The sequence below is a fragment of the Phocoena sinus genome, chromosome 6 (genome assembly GCF_008692025.1).
Source record: "Phocoena sinus isolate mPhoSin1 chromosome 6, mPhoSin1.pri, whole genome shotgun sequence".
NCBI lineage: Eukaryota > Metazoa > Chordata > Mammalia > Artiodactyla > Phocoenidae > Phocoena > Phocoena sinus.
Genome location: NC_045768.1, coordinates 37,300,413 through 37,322,112, shown reverse-complemented (window position 1 = coordinate 37,322,112; position 21,700 = coordinate 37,300,413). Strand labels below are relative to the sequence as shown.

The window sequence follows — 21,700 nt, the reverse complement described above, 5'->3', positions numbered from 1 at the left end:
GGGTGGGATACAGAGGGTGGGAGGGAGACGCAAGAGGGAGGAGATATGGGGACATATGTATATGTATAGCTGATTCACTTTGTTATACAGCAGAAACTAACACACCATTGTAAAGCAATTATACTCCAATAAAGATGTTAAAAAAAGAAAAAGAAAAAGAATCAGGGCAAGCAGCAAAGCTAGGACGTCCGAGATCTGTGCTGAAAAACAAGTAAGGTGCTCATGATTCGTTGTATTGGTTGCTGCTCAGGTAGTAGGTGGATCAGCCAGATTTCAGGGCTCAGGACCCTGGGGCACAGCACCCAGTACACTTGACCACATTACCACATGATGGAAGGTGATGATGAGTGAAGAGTAATATATAAGGTAGCACACTCAAGGGCTGGATGCTTGTTCATGTCAGTGCTCACCAAATGGGAAAAGATAACGGTAGAATTTAGGCAGGCCCTACTGTTGGTGCTTGCTTGCCTTCAGGGCTTATAGAAGTCAGGAGAAATTTAATGAATAAAGGAGTTCATAAATAGAGCTGTCTGAAAATGTAGAGGCTGTCTTGAGAGACAGTGATTTCTTCTTCACTGGAAGTATTTAAGCAAGGTGGCCAGGGTTGCTGAACACAAGGAATGACTGCTCTGGGTGGGAGGATGGACCAGATATCTCCCAGTGCTTTTCCAATTGTGAAATTCTGTAATTTTCAGAATCAGAGTGACCCTGAGAGGCCATGCAAGATCCAGGATGGCTCCCAGCCCAGACATTCCTGGTGGGAGTGGAAGGCAATGTGATTCTTTTCACTTGGGTTTAGTTTAATTGAGTTGACTCTGATCCCTCTGTGGCTCTCCTTAGACCCAATAAAACCCCATATGATGTGAGAAAACCACTTGACAACTGTAGTTGGCACTGATCCAGGGATGTTCCCAGTTTAGTCTCAAAGCCAGGGTTTCCTGGGGACATATGGGGACTGGGAACCTCATACTGGAGTGACTTAAATTACCACAGTTTGTTGACCTGGTAGCATTAGAAATGTTCTGCCTTCTGCTGTGAAGTAGAATAATGGAGCACAGACCACAAGCAGAGAAGTGACATGTGGGGCCCGAAAATCCCTCATGGTTTAGATTTGGCGTTATGTTAGTCACAGACGCTCCCCACTTTTTGGCTGCCATATTTGTATCTAACGAAGTAGGGCAGCTAAGGGGAGTGTGTCTTTGGATTGGTTTTAACTGCGAGATGTACAGATCCTAGAACTGACTTTAAACACCACCAGATAAAGTGTTTGTATTCTTTATGGCAATTGTCTTGATGAAGTTATTAGCAGGAGACATCTTGTAACATGTATTTTTTCAGAAAGATTTTCCATGGTCTGATATTGTTAATGAACTCACCTGTTGCTGGTCTTTATTCTTTTTTTAAGTTCAAAAAAAATTTTTTTAACTGATCTCCTACTTAGAAGCCAGGCCCTGTGCTAGGGCTTTAGAGGATACAGAAATTAATCAGGCATTTCACACTTACCAATCTGATAGAGGAGATGAAATTCAAAAAGATAATTATATACAATGGAGAAAAAATAGCCTCTTCAATAAGTGGTGCTGGGAAAACTGGACAGCTACATGTAAAAGAATGAAATTAGAACACTCCCTAACACCATACACAAAAATAAACTCTAAATGGATTAAAGACCTAAATGTAAGGCCAGACACTATAAAACTCTTAGAGGAAAACATAGGCAGAACACTCTATTACATACATCACAGCGAGATCCTTTTTGACCCACCTCCTAGAGAAATGGAAATAAAAACAAAAATAAACAAATGGGACCTAATGAAACTTCAAAGCTTTTGCACAGCAAAGGAAACCATAAACAAGACGAAAAGACAATCCTCAGAATGGGAGAAAATATTTGCAAATGAAGCAACTGACAAAGTATTAACCTCCAAAACTTACAAGCAGCTCATGCAACTCAGTATCAGAAAAACAAACAACCCAATCCAAAAATGGGTGAAGACCTAAATAGTTCTCAAAAGAAAATATACAGATTGCCAAAAAACACATGAAAGGATTCTCAACATCACTAATAATTAGAGAAATGCAAATTAAAACTACAATGAGGTATCACCTCACACCAGTCAGAATGGCCATCATCAAAATATCTACAAACAATAAATGCTGGAGAGGGTGTGGAGAAAAGGGAACCCTCTTGCACTGTTGGTGGGAATGTAAATTGATACAGCCACTATGGAGAACAGTATGGAGGTTCCTTAAAAGACTAAAAATAGAACTACCATACCACCCAGCAATCCCACTACTGGGCATATACCCTGAGAAAACCATAATTCAACAATAGTCATGTACCACAATGTTCATTGCAGCACTATTTACAATAGCCAGGAAATGGAAACAACCTAAGTGTCCATTGACGGATGAATGGATAAAGAAGTTGTGGCACATATATACAATGGAATATTACTCAGCCATAAAAAGAAACGAAATTGAGTTTTTTGTAGTGAGGTGGATGGACCTAGAGTCTGTCATACAGAGTGAAGTAAGTCAGAAAGAGAAAAACAAATACCATATGCTAACACATTTATATGGAATCTAAAAAAATTTTTTAATTAAAAAATGGATATGAAGAACCCAGGGGCAGGACAGGAATAAAGATGCAGATGTAGAGAATGGACTTGAGGACACAGGGAGGGGGAAGGGTAAGCTGGGACAAAGTGAGAGAGTGGCATGGACTTATAAATACTACCAAATGTAGAATAGATAGCTAGTGGAAAGCAGCCACATAGCACAGGGAGATCAGCTCGGTGCTTTGTGACCACCTAGAGGGGTGGAATAGGAAGGATGGGAGGGAGACTCAAGAGGGAGGAGATATAGGGGTATATGTATATGTACAGCTGATTCACTTTGTTATAAAGCAGAAACTAACACACCATTGTAAAGCAGTTATACTCCAATAAAGATGTTTAAAAAAAAGATGATTATAGCACAAGGAAAACTATTAGTTTTAGGAAAATAATATCAACCAAATGGTATGGGAGTTAGGATGGGGGAAAGATTATTTCTGGATTGGGGGAGCAGAGAAACTTCATTGAGAAGTTCATGGGATTTGAGCAGGCCTTTGTAAAATAACCTTTGAAAGATTTTGACTGATATAGAGCAGGGCATTACCCTTGGAAGGAACAGTGTGAGCAATGGCATAGATGCAGGAAAGCATGGGCCATATAGAGGGAAATGTACATAGGCCAGTTTGAATAAAGGTAAATAGTGGAATAGAAAGATGAGAGAACAGTTCAAATTAGAGCATCTTGAAAGTGTCGCTGATAATATATCTGAACTTCATTCAGTAACCCATGGGAAGGCATCGAAGGTTTCTGAGCTGCTAAGAAGTCATGATCAGTGTTCTGCTCTCGGGCAGCAGTGGGTACTTTATAAAAGTTGGAAGCAAATATCAGGATATTGAATCCAGGAGGAAGGTATAAAGAATCTGATGATATTAGTGGGATTAGAAAGGGGGTAGTAGCTTCAAGAGACCCTCAAATGTAATATATAGAACCTGAGAGGTGATCAGAGAAGGAATAGATGGTAACTCTTAAATTTTATGAAAGAGTTACAGAATAATAAGGCAGAGGATCAGATATGCTTAAAATCAGGGAAGGTAAGAAATGTCATTTTGGAACATGTTTATCTTGAGACAAGAGTGAGCATCTAAGAGGAAATGTCCAACAGTTTAAGTTTGGGACTAGAGATAGTTTTAGGAGCCAGGGCTAGAGTTGCAGTGAGAGGATATATCATAACTCAGGGAAAGCACACACAGCAAACAGGGATAAGAACAATGCCTTGGGGGAAGAGCACCTATTATGTGCAAGGCATTGTAAAAAAAAAAAAGCTTGATATACTTTATTTTATATAATCCTTGCAACCAAGGTGAAGTGATTATCTTCATGTGAGAGATAAGGAGAAGTTCAGAGTGATTATCTCATTAGACCAAGGTCATACATTTGACAGTGTTGGGTGGCTCCAGGGTTTAGAGTTAGGTCAGCGGAAATTTACTACATCACACTGCAGAGCTGTCAAAGAGGCAGGAGGAGGAAAACCAGGAGAATTAATTGTCATGAAAACAAGGGAGAAGACAAAGTGTCTTAATGAACTATGGGGTGACTGTGGGAATAGAAAAGATGGAGGTGAGGAAGTGAAATATCTTCAGTGGTTCCCAGAAGTTCCAGCTTTTGTTGGGAATTTGTGCCAAGACCACATAGATGCCAATCTTAGGTACATTGAGAGAGGCTGTTTAAGGACTTTGAACTGCACCTGGCCTGGCTGGAGGTTGAGTTCCATCTACAAATGTACATTTTAACTTGCTCAAATAAGCACTTACCCCCAAAGCACCAGCTGATCTTCCAACTTTGTTTTTAGCAGGAGAGACTACTTTTTCAATTTAGGGTATAGGAAAATCCCAGATAAAATCAGAGTTATTCAAGTTGAAGGAGAGGGAGTACCCTTTTCCTCCTCCTTGCTCCCCTCTACCCTTAATCCACTTCAGAAAAGGGTTCTGAAACCTCCTTGCTGTACATAATAGTATTTGAAAAACCCCTGCTTTGCATTAAATTGGGGGGGGTGGTGACAAAGGGAAGTGACAGGTATTGCCCTTTATTATAGATGAGAAAAGCTAGAGAACTGAAGGAAAGAGTCATTTGCTTTAGGTACAAATAATTTAGGAATCCAGCTGAGAACAGAACAGGAGTTTTCAAACTCCCCAACAGTCAGCACTCTATTATCTCACTCTTGTCCCCAGTTTTAAAACAAATAAAATTTGTTTAAAAAAGAACATAGCACTTGATTTCTAAGATTCCATTCAGTAGATATTTGTTAACTACATATACGTGCAAAACAGTTAAGACCCGCTTAATAAACACTGACTCATTTTTATAGACTAAAAGAAAGGGAAAATAAACTATCCCAAAGTATCAGTATTATATTACCGAGTAAGGAGCTTTCTCTGTGAGACTGCAAAATTACAAGCGCCAGAAGGAGATTGTGTGGACTCCAATATTTGTTCAGACCCAATTTAAAGCTCTAGGCAGAAAAGAGGGGTTTTGTAGCTCCCAGTAGCTTTACAAAGCCTGCCTCATAGGCTGAGCAGGTAACTCCTGGGGAAGACCATGAGTTTGAAAATGAAAGCAGTGGCTAAGAAACTATAGTGTTTTGCAGGTTTTTTTCTACTCCATTTTGTGTTTGAAGTTAGTTTTATATTCATCTTCACCTATTTGCTTTAAACCACTTGAAACCAAATCCAAGTTAATTGAAAGGTTATGAGGGGTCCATGAACCACCTTTGGAAGAAGCAGTTTGCAAACAAGGGTTTTGAAACTCTCTTCATTTTCCCTATCTAGAGGAAACAGAATTTCAAAATCCACAAAAAAAGAATTTGGCAAGTTCCCAGAAGCCGGGAATCAGATGTAGGAAGCTGAAGGAGATCTAGTCATCTAAATGGCTTCATAGACTAGTAGATGTTTCAACGTCTTCCTACCCCTCCCAGAGTTTTAAAGTTACTAAGTTTAGAAGATCTCTGTTTTCCTAGAGCGTTTTCCAGTCAGAAAGAATTTATGGTTGAAATAAGGAGGGGATAAGGCAGGAACTGTAACTGAGAAGAGAGGTGTAGTGTAGAGTCCTGGCAGTTTTCAGGCTGTGCCGTTTAAAAGCATTTCAGGGTAAGGCTTGCTTTTTATTTATTTATTTAGTATATGTGCTTCTGTTGCATTTTTTTTTAAAAAGGAAAAAATTAAAAAGAAAACTTTTGTTACCTTTGCTAGATTCATGGGGTGGGAATTGGTTGGGGGAATATTGATTTCTGGAGTAACTCTGGAGATTTGTGCATCGGTTATAATAGCTAACGCAGAGAAACCTTAATGGAGTAGACTGGAAGCTTCCATGATTTTACACAACTGTTTTGGGGAAAACACAGTTCTTATTTTAGTCAGGGGATGATAGGCACATCTGCTTCTATGTGAGAGTCCTTTCCTCAGATTCCCAAAAGCCTTCAAGTCAACCAGGGATTTGTTCCTTTGTTGGTAAAGAACTCTACTCTCTGGAAGACAGATTTGTTCATTGAAAGCCAATAATGACTTACGTGCATGCAGTCTATGATATTCTAGTACTAAGAGTTATTGGCTATTCTTATATCACAAATATGCCATTGCTAGACTGCATTGTGTTTTAGTTTATGTAGTTTTCAGACTGAGCTAAATATATAAAGACTTTCTCTAATACTTTGTACTTAGTAAATTTGCCAGTTTTTGTATATAATAAGTGTGGGGAGGGTATAGGATGTTGGCAGCACAGAATCACAACTGTGGCTTGGGGGAACTTGAGGTTGGTTTGCAATGTGATACCAATCGGAACTCTATAGGCTAAAAATATCAGTAGACCAGTACTCCACCCTCAACCCCAAGTTTTAGTAAGGTCATTCTTGTTTCTATTTTATGTGACTCAGTTCAAGGTCTAGGCAGCTTGGAGATTATCAGCTCAAGGTGGAACCTCTTATTTCTACCTTTAGATTCTCATGTCTAAGTGAAAGAGCTTTAGTTTCTATAACCATGTCATTACAGAGGGAAAAATAGTAAGTTTACGGTGGAGAGTTCTGGCAGACACCATCTTAACCAAGCGTTCTAGGTTCACATCACTAGGAGTCCATATGACAGCATGTATCCCCTGATATGATGCAATGAGAAGGGCACATCACACTCAAGCTGAGGCACCTTCTATAAAACAACTGGCCAATACCCTTCAAAGCTCTCAAGATTATGAAAAACAAGGAAAGAATGAGGAACAGTCACATATGGAAGGAGACGTACAACTAAATGTAATGTGGGATCCTGGATTAGATCCTGGAACAACAACAACAAAAAAGGACATTAGTGGAAAGAATTGGTAAAAAATAAATATTTTCTGTACTTTAGTTAATAGTATTATACCAAGGTTAATTTCTTAGTTTGTTAATGGTTTAATTGTTATGTAAGATATTAACATAAGAAGGTGGGTGGAGAGTGTATGGAAATTCTCTATACTATTTTTGCAACTCTTCTGTAAGTTTAAAATTATCTCAAAATAAAAAAATTTTTTTATGTAGTAACCTGAATTGGGCCAACTCTTTCAGTAAGTGTTAATTAAAAATTACTCTCTGAGGAGTTCCCTGGTGGCGCAGTGGTTAAGAATCCACCTGCCAATGCAGGGGACACGGGTTAGATCCCTGGTCCGGGAGGATCACACATGCCGCAGAGCAACTAAGCCCGTGTGCCACAACTACTGAAGCCCGCATGCCTAGAGCCCGTGCTCCGCAACAAGAGAAGCCACCACAATGAGAAGCCCGCGCACCGCAAAGAAGAGTAGCCCCCGCTCAATGAAACTAGAGAAAGCCCGTGCACAGCAACAAAGACCCAACGCAGCTGAAAAAACTAAAATAAAATTATAAAAAAAATTACTCTCCAGAGTAATTATTCTTCCTCATAAGAAGAGTATTTCCTATCTGGAAATTCTTTTGTTCTTTAGTTCTTTTATTACCATATATTGAATCATATCATATATTGAATAGATATAAAGTTTATCACAAATGTGTAAGTTGTAAAGAGTAACACCATGAGCACAAATGTAGCTTGAAACACTCCGTATGCTTTTTCCATCCCATCCCCTTCCCTCTCCCTAACCTCTATCCTGAATTTGGTATTTTTCATTCCCTTGTTTCTCTTTATAGGTTTACCTTGAAAGTATTTATCCCTGATGATATAGTTTTACATGATATTTAACTTTACATAAGTGGAATAATATTTTTTTTTTTTTTTTTTTTTGCATTACGCGGGCCTCTCACTGTTGTGGCCTCTCCCGTTGCGGAGCACAGGCTCTGAACGCGCAGGCTCAGTGGCCATGGCTCATGCGCCCAGCCGCTCCGCGGCATGTGGGATCTTCCCAGACCGGGGCACGAACCTGTGTCCCCTGCATCGGCAGGTGGACTCTGAACCACTGCGCCACCAGGGAAGCCCCTGGAATAATATTTTATGTATGCTTTTGCAATTTGTTTTTTCCCTAAATATTATATTCCAGAGATTTAGCAATGTTAATATGTATAACTTAGCTCACTCATTTTCACTACTATGTAGCTTTCCATTTTATGAACATACCACAAGTTACTTCTCTATTCTATCATTAATAGCCATTTGGTTGGTTTCCCAGTTTTGCTGTTATGAGCAGTACTATTGCACACATCTTCGTATGTGACATATTATGACAGTTTCCCTAGGGTATATAAATAAGATGGACTAGCTGGGTTATAGGGTAAATTCTCCATCAACTTTATTAGATAAGGCCAAATTGTTTTCCAGAGTGGTTTGTCCAATTTTTAATACCACCAACAGTATGTAAGTGTTCCAGTTGTTCCACTTTCTCTCTAGCACAATATTATTAGACTTAAATTTTTTTTTACTAAGCTGGTGGGTGTGTATATTAAAATTTTAAAACATTGCCATTTGTTGATTGACTACTTTGTGTCAAGTACTGTGGCAGACGTTTTCATACATTATTTAATTTAATCCTCTCACAGTTCTTCTTAGCTCCCTAATGGAAACTAACGTTGTACTTAGTTTGTAATACATAATTACCTCTAAACCTCTCTCTGGCAAATTTATTCCTTATCAGATTTTTCTCCATCTTGTATCTGCTAAATTTATTTTCTGTTTCTTAAAAAAAAAATTATTCTCACTTTAGAAGAAATTTAAGGCATGAAGTGGTTAATAACTTGCCCCAAGTCACATTGTCGTTAATTAGTAGCAAACTTTGAAATGAAACCCAGTTCTCTAGCTCCTAATCCTTTTTTTTTACTCCATCTCTTCCCTTTTCCCTCCCACATCGCATTTCTTCTTCCCTACCCTCACTTTCTCCTCCTCCTCCTCTGAGTTTAACAGCTTAAATGTATTTTCCAGTTGGCAGCTATGTAATGTGATGTGCGTGTAGAGAGCGTCACAAGACTGGGTGAGTGCCTGGTTCCAGCTAAATAGTCATTACTCAGGTCCCTGGCTGGCTGTTAAGTGTCACAACCATTTCAAATTCCAAGCTGTGCTGCTTGTGTGCATTTGGCCAGGCTACCCTCTCAAAGCTGTCGATGGCCCTGCAGGGGTTGGAGAGAATCCAGAACTTCAGGACCTCCCATCCTTGGCTCTCCTTTCTCAACAGTAGGAACCCCAAGCCTACTGTGGGGGTCCCTGAGAATTCTCAGGCAACTGAAGGTAGGACTGGGTGCCTAGAGAGTGATGCTATTAGAACTGCTCACGTTTGTTAGGAACACACAGATTCTGTTGACAGAAGAAACAGACCTTAGGTTGGGGTACAAAATTTGCAGCACAAGTAAATTTTTTCGGCCTACACAATATTTAATTTTACTTTTTAAAAACTTTGGATGCTTTTATAGGAAGCATGCACTCAGCAATTGGTCACGATGCCCAGCACTTCATTTCTTGTTGTTTTACACCTAACTGCTATTAACTCCCTGGCTCCTAAAGTTATTTGATGCAACTCTGCCTAGATTATTGAAATATGAATTGTATCCTTAATGAGGTCACTTGGGACTCACTGAGGGCAGAACTGGAAGATGCATTCTCATTCCAAAGTGATCACAGTTGCCCAGGTAATTTTTTTTTCTGACAGCCAAACATCCCTTGGCTGTAAATACTCTTTTACTTAGACTTAACACTCCCCCGCAAATTATGGATTTTTGTCCCATCTAATCTTGTTTGGGATAATTAAGATGAAAATACATGTAATATTTTCTAGTCTTGGCTTATGCATACTTAGTGACTTAGGAGAGCTGAAAGAAATTAATTAATTAAAATAAACATACTTTTTTGGCCTTTTTTGAATTGGGTTAAGAATGGAGAGATAGAAGGGTTTTCTGTGTAGCATAGTCATGGGGTTTGATAAAGCATAATTTTCAAAAGGTTAAAAAACATGACTCTCATGTAAATATAAAATGGACAGGTGTCACAGATTTTATTTAACTCATTAATTAACGAGGGAACCAGTAAGATGTTAAGACCAGTTCAAATAAAAATTTAGGAGCTGTGTATATATAGGCAATTTCATTAAAAAAAAGTTAAGATTTCTCAATTATATACAAAACTATTTAAAGTCCTAAAGTACATTAATCAAAACCTTTGGAGTTATCTTTTCTACCAGAGAGAAAATATTTATATCTATATTAGATGAAAATCTACAAGTTAACTGCCGCCCTATGGGGTTATAGAATAGTCCAACAGAAAACTAATCAAAGGTGTAAGCCCAGAACTTCACTAAAAGATCACCCAATGATTTATTTTTCCTGTTTCCAAGTTTCAGCTAATTTTTCTGGCAGATTATAGTTATCAGCTTAGATTTGGTTGCCAGGAAGTGGAATCTGTTTCCCAAGTTTTTGAAATATAACTTTATGATAAGGCTGTATGAAATGAATTCTAAAATTTAGCATATGTATTTTAGAGGTAGATTTATTTTGGATTTCAGAGATCAAGTTCCAAGTTTCTTAAACATTCATTTAAGTAAAATGGTATTGGCAATGAGAAATTCCCCTTCTAAATTTTTTTATTTCCTTTACAGAAATCCCAGGGAATTTTAACTGGAACTACTCTGCAATGTCTGTATTTGAAAAGGAAAGTGAGGACAAACAAAATGGAGGTAGGTGAACTCTAAGTCTGTATGTCATTATTGTTGCCTCTAAAAAGTGCACACATGCACGCACATGTGTGTACACTTGCACATATGACAGATAAATAGACTGGCCAACCTACCAAACTACCATTTTAGCGAACTTACCAGGAAAGGAAATACACTTTGCAGAAGTAAATACTTTGTACTTACAATTTCAAGCTCCCTTGTTCTGTCATTTGAGAATTCTAATTTGAGTAGTTATACTTGCTCATCTTTTGTTCTTTTATCTGTACTCTTATTTTATTTTGTACTTTTATTTGGAAGTTCATCAGGAAAGCATGTGTTCCTTTTCCTCTCCCCATCCTTCACAACCGCCTCCTGCTAAAAAAGAAGTGGTTAATGTGAAAAGCAGTTGCTGAGGCTAATTAAGTCATCTTTTGCAGACTTTTTGCAGACAGAGCAAGTGGATCTGGCTATGGTGTTAGAGAGGATTTCTGTACCACTTCCATGCTTTCCTGTGGTGTTTCAAAGTACTAAAAGGAGCTGGGGTAATCACACCCAAGCCACCTTTAAGAATGAAGCTGCCTGACATGAAAAAAGAAATCTTCTTCTAACATAAAATTTTGAGAAAGCAAGCCAGACTGTAGTTCTATATTTAGGCTTCCTTTTGAGGAGTGGAGAAGGTGCAGAGAATGAAATTAGGTCACTGATTTAATGCCACACTATACCTTCTTTACTTTCTGTCATTATGCAGTTGTCTGATTCCTGGAAGGAGCCCATTCCAAGGGCACAGGCCCTGGTTCTAGGAAGAGGAAGTCAGGGAGCTCCCAACAGAAGGAAAAAGCAAGAAGTCCTCTCCTACTCTCAGAACTGCTGAAAGAGAGAGGGTTGAGGAAAACAGGCTAACTGACCAATTTCTCCTGCATCTTCTTATGAACAGAGAATATGGAAGACAGTGTAAATCAGTGAAGCGAGAACACACCCTCACACCATACACAACAATAAACTCAAAATGGCTTAAAGACTTAAATATAAGACATGACACCATAAAATTCCTAGAAGAGAACATATGCAAAACATTTCTCTGACATAAATCGTAACAATGTTTTCTTAGGTCAGTCTCCCAAGGCAACAGAAATAAAAGCAAAAATAAACAAATGGTACTAATCAAACTTATAAGCTTTTGCACAGCAAAGGAAACCATAAACAAAATGAAAAGACAACCTACAGACTGGGAGAAAATATTTGCAAACGATGTGACCAACAAGGGCTTAATTTCTAACATATACAAACAGCTTATACAATTCAATAACAACAACAAAAAAAACCCCCAAACAACCCAATCAGAAAGTGGGCAGAAGGTCTAAATAGACATTTCTCCAAAGAAGACGTGCAGATGGCCAGTAGGCACATGAAAAAGATGCTCAGCATTGCTAATTATTAGAGAAATGCAAATCAAAAACTACAGTGAGGTACCACCTCACACCGGTCAGAATGGCCATTATCAAAAAATATACAGATAACAAATGCTGGAGAGGGTGTGAAGAAAAGGGAACCCTCCAACACTGGTGGAAATGTAAATTGGTGCAGCCACTGTGGAAAACCAGTATGGAGGTTCCTCAAATCATTAAAAATTGAGCTACCATATGATCTAACAATCCCACTCCTGGGCATATATCCAGACAAATCTATAATTCAAAAAGATACATGGACCCCTATGTTCATAGCAGCACTATTTACAATAGCCAAGACATGGAAGCAACCTAAACATCCATTGACAGATGAATGGATAAAGAAGATATAGATATATATACACACACAATGGAGTATTACTCAGCCATAAAAAAGAATGAAATAATGCCATTTGCAGCAACACGGATGGACCTAGACATTATCATACTAAGTAAGTCAGACAGAAAGACAAACATCATATGATATCATTTATATGTGGGATCTAAAAAAATGATAGAAATGAACTTATTTACAAAACAGAACCAAACACAAACATAGAAAACAAATTTATGGTAACCAAAGGCAGAAGGAGGGGGAGGGATAAATTAGGAGTTTGGGATTAGCGATTAGCAGATACACACTACTATATACAAAATAGGTAAATGACAAGGTCCTACTGTATAGCACAGGGAACTATATTCAATATCTTGTAATAAACTATAGTGGAAAAGAATCCAAAAAAGAATATATATATACATATAGCTGAATCATTTTGCTATACACCAGAAACTAACACAACATTGTAGATCAACTATACTTCAACAAATAAATAACTTTTTAAGAAAAGAAAATATAGAGGACAAAATACTTTAGGGGGCAGTAAGTTCAAGGTTAATGAAGAATGTGATAGTCAATAAAGGCTGATTAATTTATTCAACAAATATTTATTGATCACCAAATGCCACTGTGCTACATGCTGGCAATACAATAGCCACAAAACTAGACAGAATCCCAGACCAAATGGAGATTATGGTTTACTGAGGGACAGCCTTTAATTAAGTAATAAGACATTAAATAATAGCACAGAGAAATGTCAAATTATATCGACGGTAAGTGCTAGGAAGTCAAGGTCATATGGGGGGCACAGTGGTTAAGACCGTGGATTCTGGAGCCATACTGTCTAGGTTTGAATCCTAGCTCCACCACTTACTGTTATTTTTGGGAAAATCTCTTAATTTCTTTATGCTACAGCTTCTCATCCATAAAATGGGGCTAATAATAGTGCTACCTCATAAGGATGTTGTGAGGATTAAATGAGGTAATATTTGTAAAGCACTGGCACATGGTAAATACTAGGTAAACGTTTATGTCAAAAGTAATTTATAAGAGCTTGGTGCTCCCATTCAGGAAGATAATTAAGAACTTGAATGTTTATAAATGTGGATCATTTCAAAAAGTCAAAATTTTTACTAATGAAAAGTAATTGGAACCAGTTTTCTTGGTCTGAATTCCTTCAGATAGGCTAAGTCTACCTACTGCAGTAGAGTTATTGCTTGTGCTGTTTGGAGCAGTGAGCAGTTAATCCTGGTCCATCCTGTTGGCCTGAGTCAACAAAATAACAGTGGCAAAACCAGTATTTGGCTGGTAACTCTGCCCTTTTCCAGGCTATCAGCCTGTTCTGGTTGGAAAACACATAGTACATAGAGTGGATGTTGACTGGTTCCAGCATTTTCTTACCTACTCTCTCCTTTCTATTTTTCACTAGTTTCTTAGTTCAAGCTCTCACTGTTTCAAGCATTGATTATTGCAGCAATCTTTTAAGTCTTTATTCTGCAATCTGTTCCTCTGTAAATACGTCATATTAATCTTTCTGAAATTCCGGTTTTATCACATTTTTCCCTGCTCAGAATCTTTCTGGGATTCCTTGTCAGCTACTAGATAAAATTTAAGGTCATTAGCCTGCATTAAAAGCCTGACTTTATAGTCTTGTTTCCTCCCTCCTTCAGACTCTTCCTACCTACTGTACTATCATACAACTTGTCTAGTCTCAGTGCTGAAAATTTCATTAAGTTCTTTTTTTCTGCCTAGATACATGTTCCCTACATCTATCAATATATTGAATCTATATTCATCTTTTAGGTTTAGTGCAAGTCCTCTATGAAGCCTTCTCCAGCAACTCTAGCCACCAGTGCCCCCCACGCCCCTGGCATTATCTTTCCTTCTTGAATTCCTATAGTGCTTGATTTCTATAATTTTTAAAAATAATAGCCTTATTAAGATATAATTCACTTGTCATAAAATTCACCATTTTAAAGCATACAACTCAGTGATTTTCAGTACATTCACAAAATTGTGAACCATGACCATAATTCAATTTTAGAAAATTTTCATCACCCCCAAAAGAAACCCCGTACCCAGTAGGAATCACTCCCAATTCCCCCCACCTCCAGCCACTGGCAACCACTAATCTATTTTCTATCTGTATGGACTTGTCTATTCTACACATGATATATGCATAACATATACACATATATATAGAATCAAGTAATATGTAGCCTTTTGTGACTGGCTTCTTTCACTTAATGTTTTCAAGGTTCATGCATATTTTAGCATATATTAGTACCTCATTCCTTTTTATGGCTAAATATCATTTCATTGTATGGGCACACGACTATTTGTTTATCTGTTCATCAGTTGATAGATATTTGCATTGTTTCCACTTTTTGGCTATTATAAACAATGCTGCTATAAACATTTATGTACAAGTTTTTGTGTGGACTTCAATTCTCTTGGGTTTCTACAATTCACTGTAAATCTTATTAATATCCTGCCTTGAACTTTTACTTTACTGTTTTGCATATATGTTGAGTTTATCTACTAAGTTATCTACCTAGCCCAGTGCCTACAGAGTTCCCTCTGTCCTGGAGAGTTTACAAGCTTGTCCCATTTATTATACTTCTCCTTTCCCTCAGCTTTACCACCCATACACATATATTGATACAAATATCATCCTTGTTATCATCACCACTACCACAACACAACAGTAAAAATTATTAATAAGTATTGATAGGTAGTTAAATAATACTAGGTAGTAAATTCAAAAGGGTGAGATACACTTGTATGTATTGACATGGAAAGATCTACAATACATATTATGAAAAGAAAAAAGCAACTAGCAGAGCAATACATATAGTAGCATCTCATTTGTTTAAAAAACACATATAGGTGTTTGTGTATATGTATATGTTTGTAAGTAAATACTCTAAGGAAGGGACCCCCAAAGGATATACGCCAATCTGTTAACAGTGGTTTCCTTAGGAAAGGGAGAAGGCGTGGGAAAGGAAACTTTACATTTTTTCTCTATATATTTTTGAGTTTGGATCTTTTACAGGTAAAATATGTTTGCTTTACTTTGGTGATTTGAAAAACAATTAAAGAAAAAAGTGTAATCACAAAGGAAAAAAAACTAAGTTGGAGAAACTAGAAAGAAAGGACAGAAGAAGAAATAGTACGAAGGAAGAGGGCATAGATATTGCAGGGCAGTAGGGCAGAAAATTAATCAGAGCCTTAGTAATAGAATCCTATGCAACACCACATCTAAATAAACACAAAAAAATAGACATCAATGTTGCACAACTCTGTGAACATAACAAACACCATTCAATTGTACATTTTATTTTAAACAGATGCATGGTATAGAATGTACATTATATCTCAATAAAGTTACTTAAAATAAAACAGACATCTAAAATTTTTAGAGCTAGTTTCTAGAATTCTGTTTGTTTAGAAAATTTAAAGCAACAATTGAATTAATTTGTAGGAACCTTTCTTGACCTCAGTAAAAGTCAGGGTAGCCAGATAAAATACATGATTCCCAGTTAAATTTGAATTTTAGTAAACAATGAATAGTTTTTTAGTGTAAGTATACCCCATGTAATATTTGGGACATATTTTGTTTTTGTATTTTTATTTGCTAAATCTGGCAATGCTAAACAAAGGGAATTAAATTTTGAATCTTTTATAGTTAAATTGTTTCTTTGGCATCACCAAGCTTTGCTCTTAGGTCCAGCTTTGTGTGAATGGCATTTTGTTTCTGATGGCCTTTATCATAACTTTCCCAACCTCTCATCTCCTATCCCAAGGAAAGTTTTATGATTGAGAAGCACTGAAAGTGATGTCTAGTAGTTCAGTCAAACATGATGGTTTTTACCTTTGCCACATTGATGAGAAATCATTAGTTCTACATTTCAAATGAGGTCAGAATGGTAAAGCACCACTCTCAACTCCCATCTCCCAGTTGATGTTTCTGTCAGCTTCTCCCTTGGAGAGGAAAGGGGAAAAAAACAAAGGTCTCCAAGAGGAGTAGGGGGAGGGGACTTTGGTTTTGAGCACATTCTGAATTGTGTCAGCCAAATCAATCTTGTATGACATCCTGTTAATAAATGAGGGTTTGCATTTTGCTTTTTACTATCTTTCTTTTCTTTAGTGTCTTGTCCTTTGAGCAATTCTAGTCTTGTTCTGCTAAACTTGGACAGAAGAATTAGTGAAGCTACAGAGGATGATCAGAGGCATGGTAACAGGAGAGCTACAGTAGTTCAAGAACTAGACTTTTCATGACCTTCAAGGTTTTAGAGAGCTTCCTCTCCAGGTTGTTTTTGACACTGCACTCTACCCACCCTCTTCAGTCATGCTGATTATCCTCCTGTTTGCTGACCTTAGAAAGATCAACAAAGAATTAGTCTTAGCTGGGGTTTCTCTTTCAGTCCAGCTGTTCTGTGATTATATAGATACTCCCACAAGGAGGAGGAGGTGATTATTCTCCTTTGGAGGGGTTTGGACAGAAATCTGACCATGATTCAACAGAATGTGTTTCTAAGCATCTATTCACTTGTGTGCTTGTTCATTCAACAAATATGTGTTAAATCCAGGGCCTAATGCTGAGCTAACCAGTGGGATACAGAGATTTAAAGAAAAGAAAAAAGTAAAAAAGACATGGTCTCTATCTTTAAGGAGGTCTTTGTTTAGTGGGAGAAGATGGTATTAGAAGTATTATAAATGAGCTGAATGTAAACCATGAGACATAGCAATGGGTAGACTGAACCAGAAACACGTAATGAAATGGTGATGAGACAGCAAATTAGTTACTGCCTCTTCCGCAGGACCGCTGACCCTGGACTTTCCCATGATGACTCTCAGCTATGTCATTTAGCTATTCTTCATACCATTCTTTAGATAGAAATATCATCTGGTGACTGCACTCAAGATATCTTAGAGATGCAGTCTGGAGAGATGAAATATAAATGTTCTTGTGTACCCAAGACTGGAAGCCATATGGGCAGCTAAATCAACTGATAGCTATAATGTTCCCATTATGCTTTTTGACTACTAGGATAAATCATGATCATTTGGAATCTAAGAAATTCCAGAATTCCTACTGTAAATTGATTCCAACTAATCTGAGCAGAAATTCCAGAACTTGGTCAGTTATCCTTCCCCTGGCACTCTCTTCACTGATTTTTAGAGATGGGTGAGTTTCAGTCATATGCATTAAGTGACTTGGGTGAAATCACCTAGGCCTGTTGATCTAGAATGACAGCAGGGGGTTATTGCTGAGTTTCTCTCACCAGCACCTGGGCTTCCTTGATCTGGGAGTCTGGTGGTGTAAGGAGAGGGGACCTTGACTAATCTACTGGTTAGAGACTTGTACTCCTAAAGGTCATCTCACTGCTCTTCTGTCTTTAGTTGGAAAATCCTATTTGTGATTGCTTTCCCACTGTGAGCAAGGAGGTCTTTGCTCAGAACCTCCTAAGACTGATTGCCTCCTGACCACCTAGCCTGACTTCCTTTTTCTCCCTCCCTCCTTCTTCCTCCTGCTTCCTTTTCTTTCTGTGTGCCACTTCTTCCAGTTCCCTCTTACAGAGCCCATTTTCCTTTTTAGTTTCTGCCATTTCCTTCTCTGGGTGCATCTCCAATTTTCTGTAGCTTTAACTCCTAAAACTTGAGATTGGATTACATCAAGATTGCATAAGAGCTATGTTTTTCACTCTAGCATTTGATTCAAAACTCTTAAGTACATACTTAGAGGCTTCTCCTACTTTGACACTTCTCTTCTACTAACATCCCACCAAGGGATTTTCCATCACTAGACTGTGGCTTTTGTACCCTTTCTTCTTCACTGGCTGAGTCAGCTTAGTATATCCACAGGAGATAGCTGAAAGTTCAAAATCTACTTTGAGCACAGACAACTGTATCAGTGATCCTTGTGGAATCTCCTTGACATAGCATAAGATAAAGGACAAAAAAATATCATTTAATAGTACTTTTGATGTGTCAGGTATTATGTAGACAGTTAATGAGTGCCATCTCATTTAACCCTCATATTAGCATATAAGGTAGATTTTACTATCCCGTTTTACACATGAGGAAACTAAAGCCCAGAGATGGAAAATGACTTGCCCTAAGTCACTTAACAGTTTAGTCACAAAGCCCAGTCTAGAACTGCTAAAATTTTCTGAGCATTTTTTGATGTATTGGGAATTGTTCTTAAGTGCTTTGCATGCCTCAATTTATTAATCCTCACAATAACTTTATGAGTAGGTATTATTATCATTCATTTTACAGATGAAGAAAATGAGTCTCAGAAAGGTTAAGTAACTTCCTCAAGGCTATGTAGCTGGTGAGTGAAAGGTTGAGATTTGAACTCTGGAAGTCTGACTCAATTGTCCATGTTCTTTTTTTTTTTAATTGAAATATAGTTTATTTACAATATTGTGTTAGTTTCAGGTATACAGCAAAGTGATTCAGTTATATATATTTTTTCAGATTATTTTTCCATTATAGGTTATTACAAGATATTGAATATGGTTCCTATGTTCTTTTTTTTTTAAATATAAATTTATTTATTGATTGATTTTTGGCTGCGTTGGGCCTTCGTTGCTGCCCGCAGGCTTTTTCTAGTGGCAGTGAGCGGGGGCTACTCTTCGTTGTGGTGCGCAGGCTCCTCATTGTAGTGGCTTCCCTTGTTGCAGAGCACGGGCTCTAGGCGTGCAGGCTTCAGTAGTTGTGGCTCGCAGGCTCCAGAGCACAGGCTCAGTAGTTGTGGTGCACGAGCTTAGTTGCTCTGCGGCATGTGGGATCCTCCCGGTCCAGGGCTCTAACCCGTGTCCCCTGCATTGGCGGGCAGATTCTTAGCCACTGTGCCACCAGGGAAGTCCCGAGTTCCTATGTTCTTAACCACTGTGGAAGCCTGCCATGTTTTTAACTCTAAGTCAACTGCACATTTTATAATACCAAGTTGCCTTGCTTCACCAAGATGTCTGACCCTTTCATTTCAGTGATTTTTACCACCCTCAGGCTAGCTCTCAGCACAGGTCCTTGTGAAACCAGGTCTTCGCTGAACAGGCTGTAGACTCAACCCTTAGTTCCCAATGAAGGATGCATTTTCCACAGTCACCATAGGTTAGAGCTAGGTGTTTGTCCCCTTGAATTCCATAGCCATGACTACTTCAACTAGACCATCTCCTAGACTCTCCTTGTCTAAGCTAATTTTCAATCTTCTGTAGTTCTAACCTCTCATCCATAATTCACATTTTGTCTCTCTTGTTTCAGCCAAACAGAAATAAACTTTGAATTAACAAGTGATGGGGAAAACACTTGGTCATCACAGTCTTTTCTCAACAATATTCACAAGCCCTAGGGAATCTTGAATTAATCTTTCATTATCTCATCCAAAAATTTTTTCTGCCTTTATTATCTCAAACATGACTTGCTACCTTCTTTCCTTAAGCTTGTCTTCTTTTTCTCTCAGACTTTTAGTTTCTTCTCCTAGATGCTTGTGCAAACTGAAGTTTTAACCACTTTTCTCATTGTTCCTGCTTTTCCGTTTTTTAGAGGCATCTTATGAAAACCAACTTTCTAGCCTTCAGTTGCTCTTCCCTCCCTGGTGAAAATCCTACTTTCCTTCTTCTTCCCTTTTCTTTCATAGTAGGTCGGGGATCAAAGAGCCAGAACTAGGTGTTGGTTAATGCCGTCCCCCACTTAGAAGTCTCAATCTGTCTCCACCAGCTCAGGCTCTGAACTTTGGGATCTACCTGCTTTACTTTACTCCTAAACTCAAAGAGGGACGTATGCATTTAGTTGTTTTGCAGAGCCTCAACTCCATGTATCCCTTGGGGTTGCTGGGCTGAGAGAGAATAGCCTGTTGCACCCAGATAAATTGCTGGGAAAACCTGCTAGACCTTTATTAAGTTAAAAAAATAGTTAGTGAGATCTAGGATTAAATTTAATAAGAAATGTGAAATTCAATAAGAAAATATTAGAACTTTATCAAGAGGCATAAAATAATATTTTTGAATAAACTGAGGGGCTGTGCTGGTCTGTTGGGTATGGTTGGAGGGGCAAATGGCATGAGAGAGACTGATTTTATTCACCAATGCCTGAGCAAATTGAGTATGAACATAGTAGAAAAGTAGCCTGCTCGTGGATTGGAAATCTCAACGTCAGTCGAAACACCAGTACTATCCTGGTACTCTGTCCTAATCAGGCAGCCATCTGGGCCCCTGAGAAAGTCCCTGCAGAAAGAGTATCGGCCATGCAGCAGCTCTACATCCTAGACACAGCTAAATTATCTGAGCCATACATGTTCCACTGCTTTGGATAACCTAAATTATAATGGTTAGCAGAAGCTGTTGTATCACCAGATTGTAAATAAGCCACTAACTAGTCAAAACAGAGTACAAAACAAAACATCCTATCAGTCCCATCTCAACTTCCCCTCTCTTTATTCAGCTAATCCTAGTAATCACAAGAATGAAAGAAGAAAGAAATACACTAGTCCAGGAGAACAAACTATAAGCTGCATAACTGGGTGGTAAACTAGCCCAGGGAAGACTTATAGCCACTTGTTTATGTATTGCTAGCAAGCTGATTGTACAGACATGATCATCACGCACAAAGAAATGGCTTCCTGGGGTCACCCCAGTCTCCCTCCAGGGATGTAGTATGCTACTGGATGGGGGACTAATAGTGCAAAAAGGTCAACTCTCTCCAGATTAATCAGTGTAATTTCCAAATCTGTGTACTCAAATCCTTGAGTAAAAGGAGGTAAACATCCCAGTTTCACCTTTCCTACAATTTGTGCAAATCTCTGAACTTCAAGCACTGCCCATTGTGCAGACTTTGGCCCCTTATATTTTCTGTAAGAAATTTAGTCTTGTGCTGATTTCATGATATTTAGTCATTTTTGCTGACAACCAGAGGAGGAATAAAGGAAATTACATGAAGAACTATAAAAGTCCCTGTCTTATCATCGGCTCTTTCCTCAGCTTTCAGAAGTCTACCATCTTAGCCCCCTGAGGAAAGAAGTGTGATTTTCCAGACCTGACTGTTCTTCCCATGGGAGGTAGCTCTGCCTTTTCTAATAACCCACTTTCACTCCATCCACAGAATTTTAGTGAATAAAATTTTATTTGTGTTCATCTCTAGTCAAAACTCTAATCTTGGGGCTTCCCCGGTGGTGCGGTGGTTAAGAATCCTCCTGCCAATGCAGGGGACACGGGTTCGTGCCCTGGTCC

At 38.3% G+C, this 21,700-nt stretch overlaps 1 protein-coding gene and 1 long non-coding RNA gene across 2 annotated transcripts in view; one reads left to right on the top strand and one right to left on the bottom strand.

Annotated features, from left to right (window-relative positions):
- Positions 1-1,549: 1,549 nt before the first annotated feature.
- On the bottom strand, positions 1,550-11,742 carry LOC116755289. The gene is made up of 3 exons (XR_004350312.1): positions 11,631-11,742; positions 4,893-4,895; positions 1,550-1,597 (listed from the first exon to the last, which is right to left on the bottom strand). It is a non-coding gene; the product is annotated as an uncharacterized LOC116755289 (long non-coding RNA).
- Positions 10,401-21,700, top strand: part of LOC116755287 (phospholipid-transporting ATPase FetA-like) — a 71,752-nt gene continuing 60,452 nt past the window's right edge. The window contains exon 1 of the mRNA XM_032634512.1: positions 10,401-10,703. Within this exon, the coding sequence (XP_032490403.1) occupies positions 10,661-10,703 (43 nt within the window). The 5' untranslated portion in view covers positions 10,401-10,660. The remainder of the gene's footprint in view (positions 10,704-21,700) is intronic.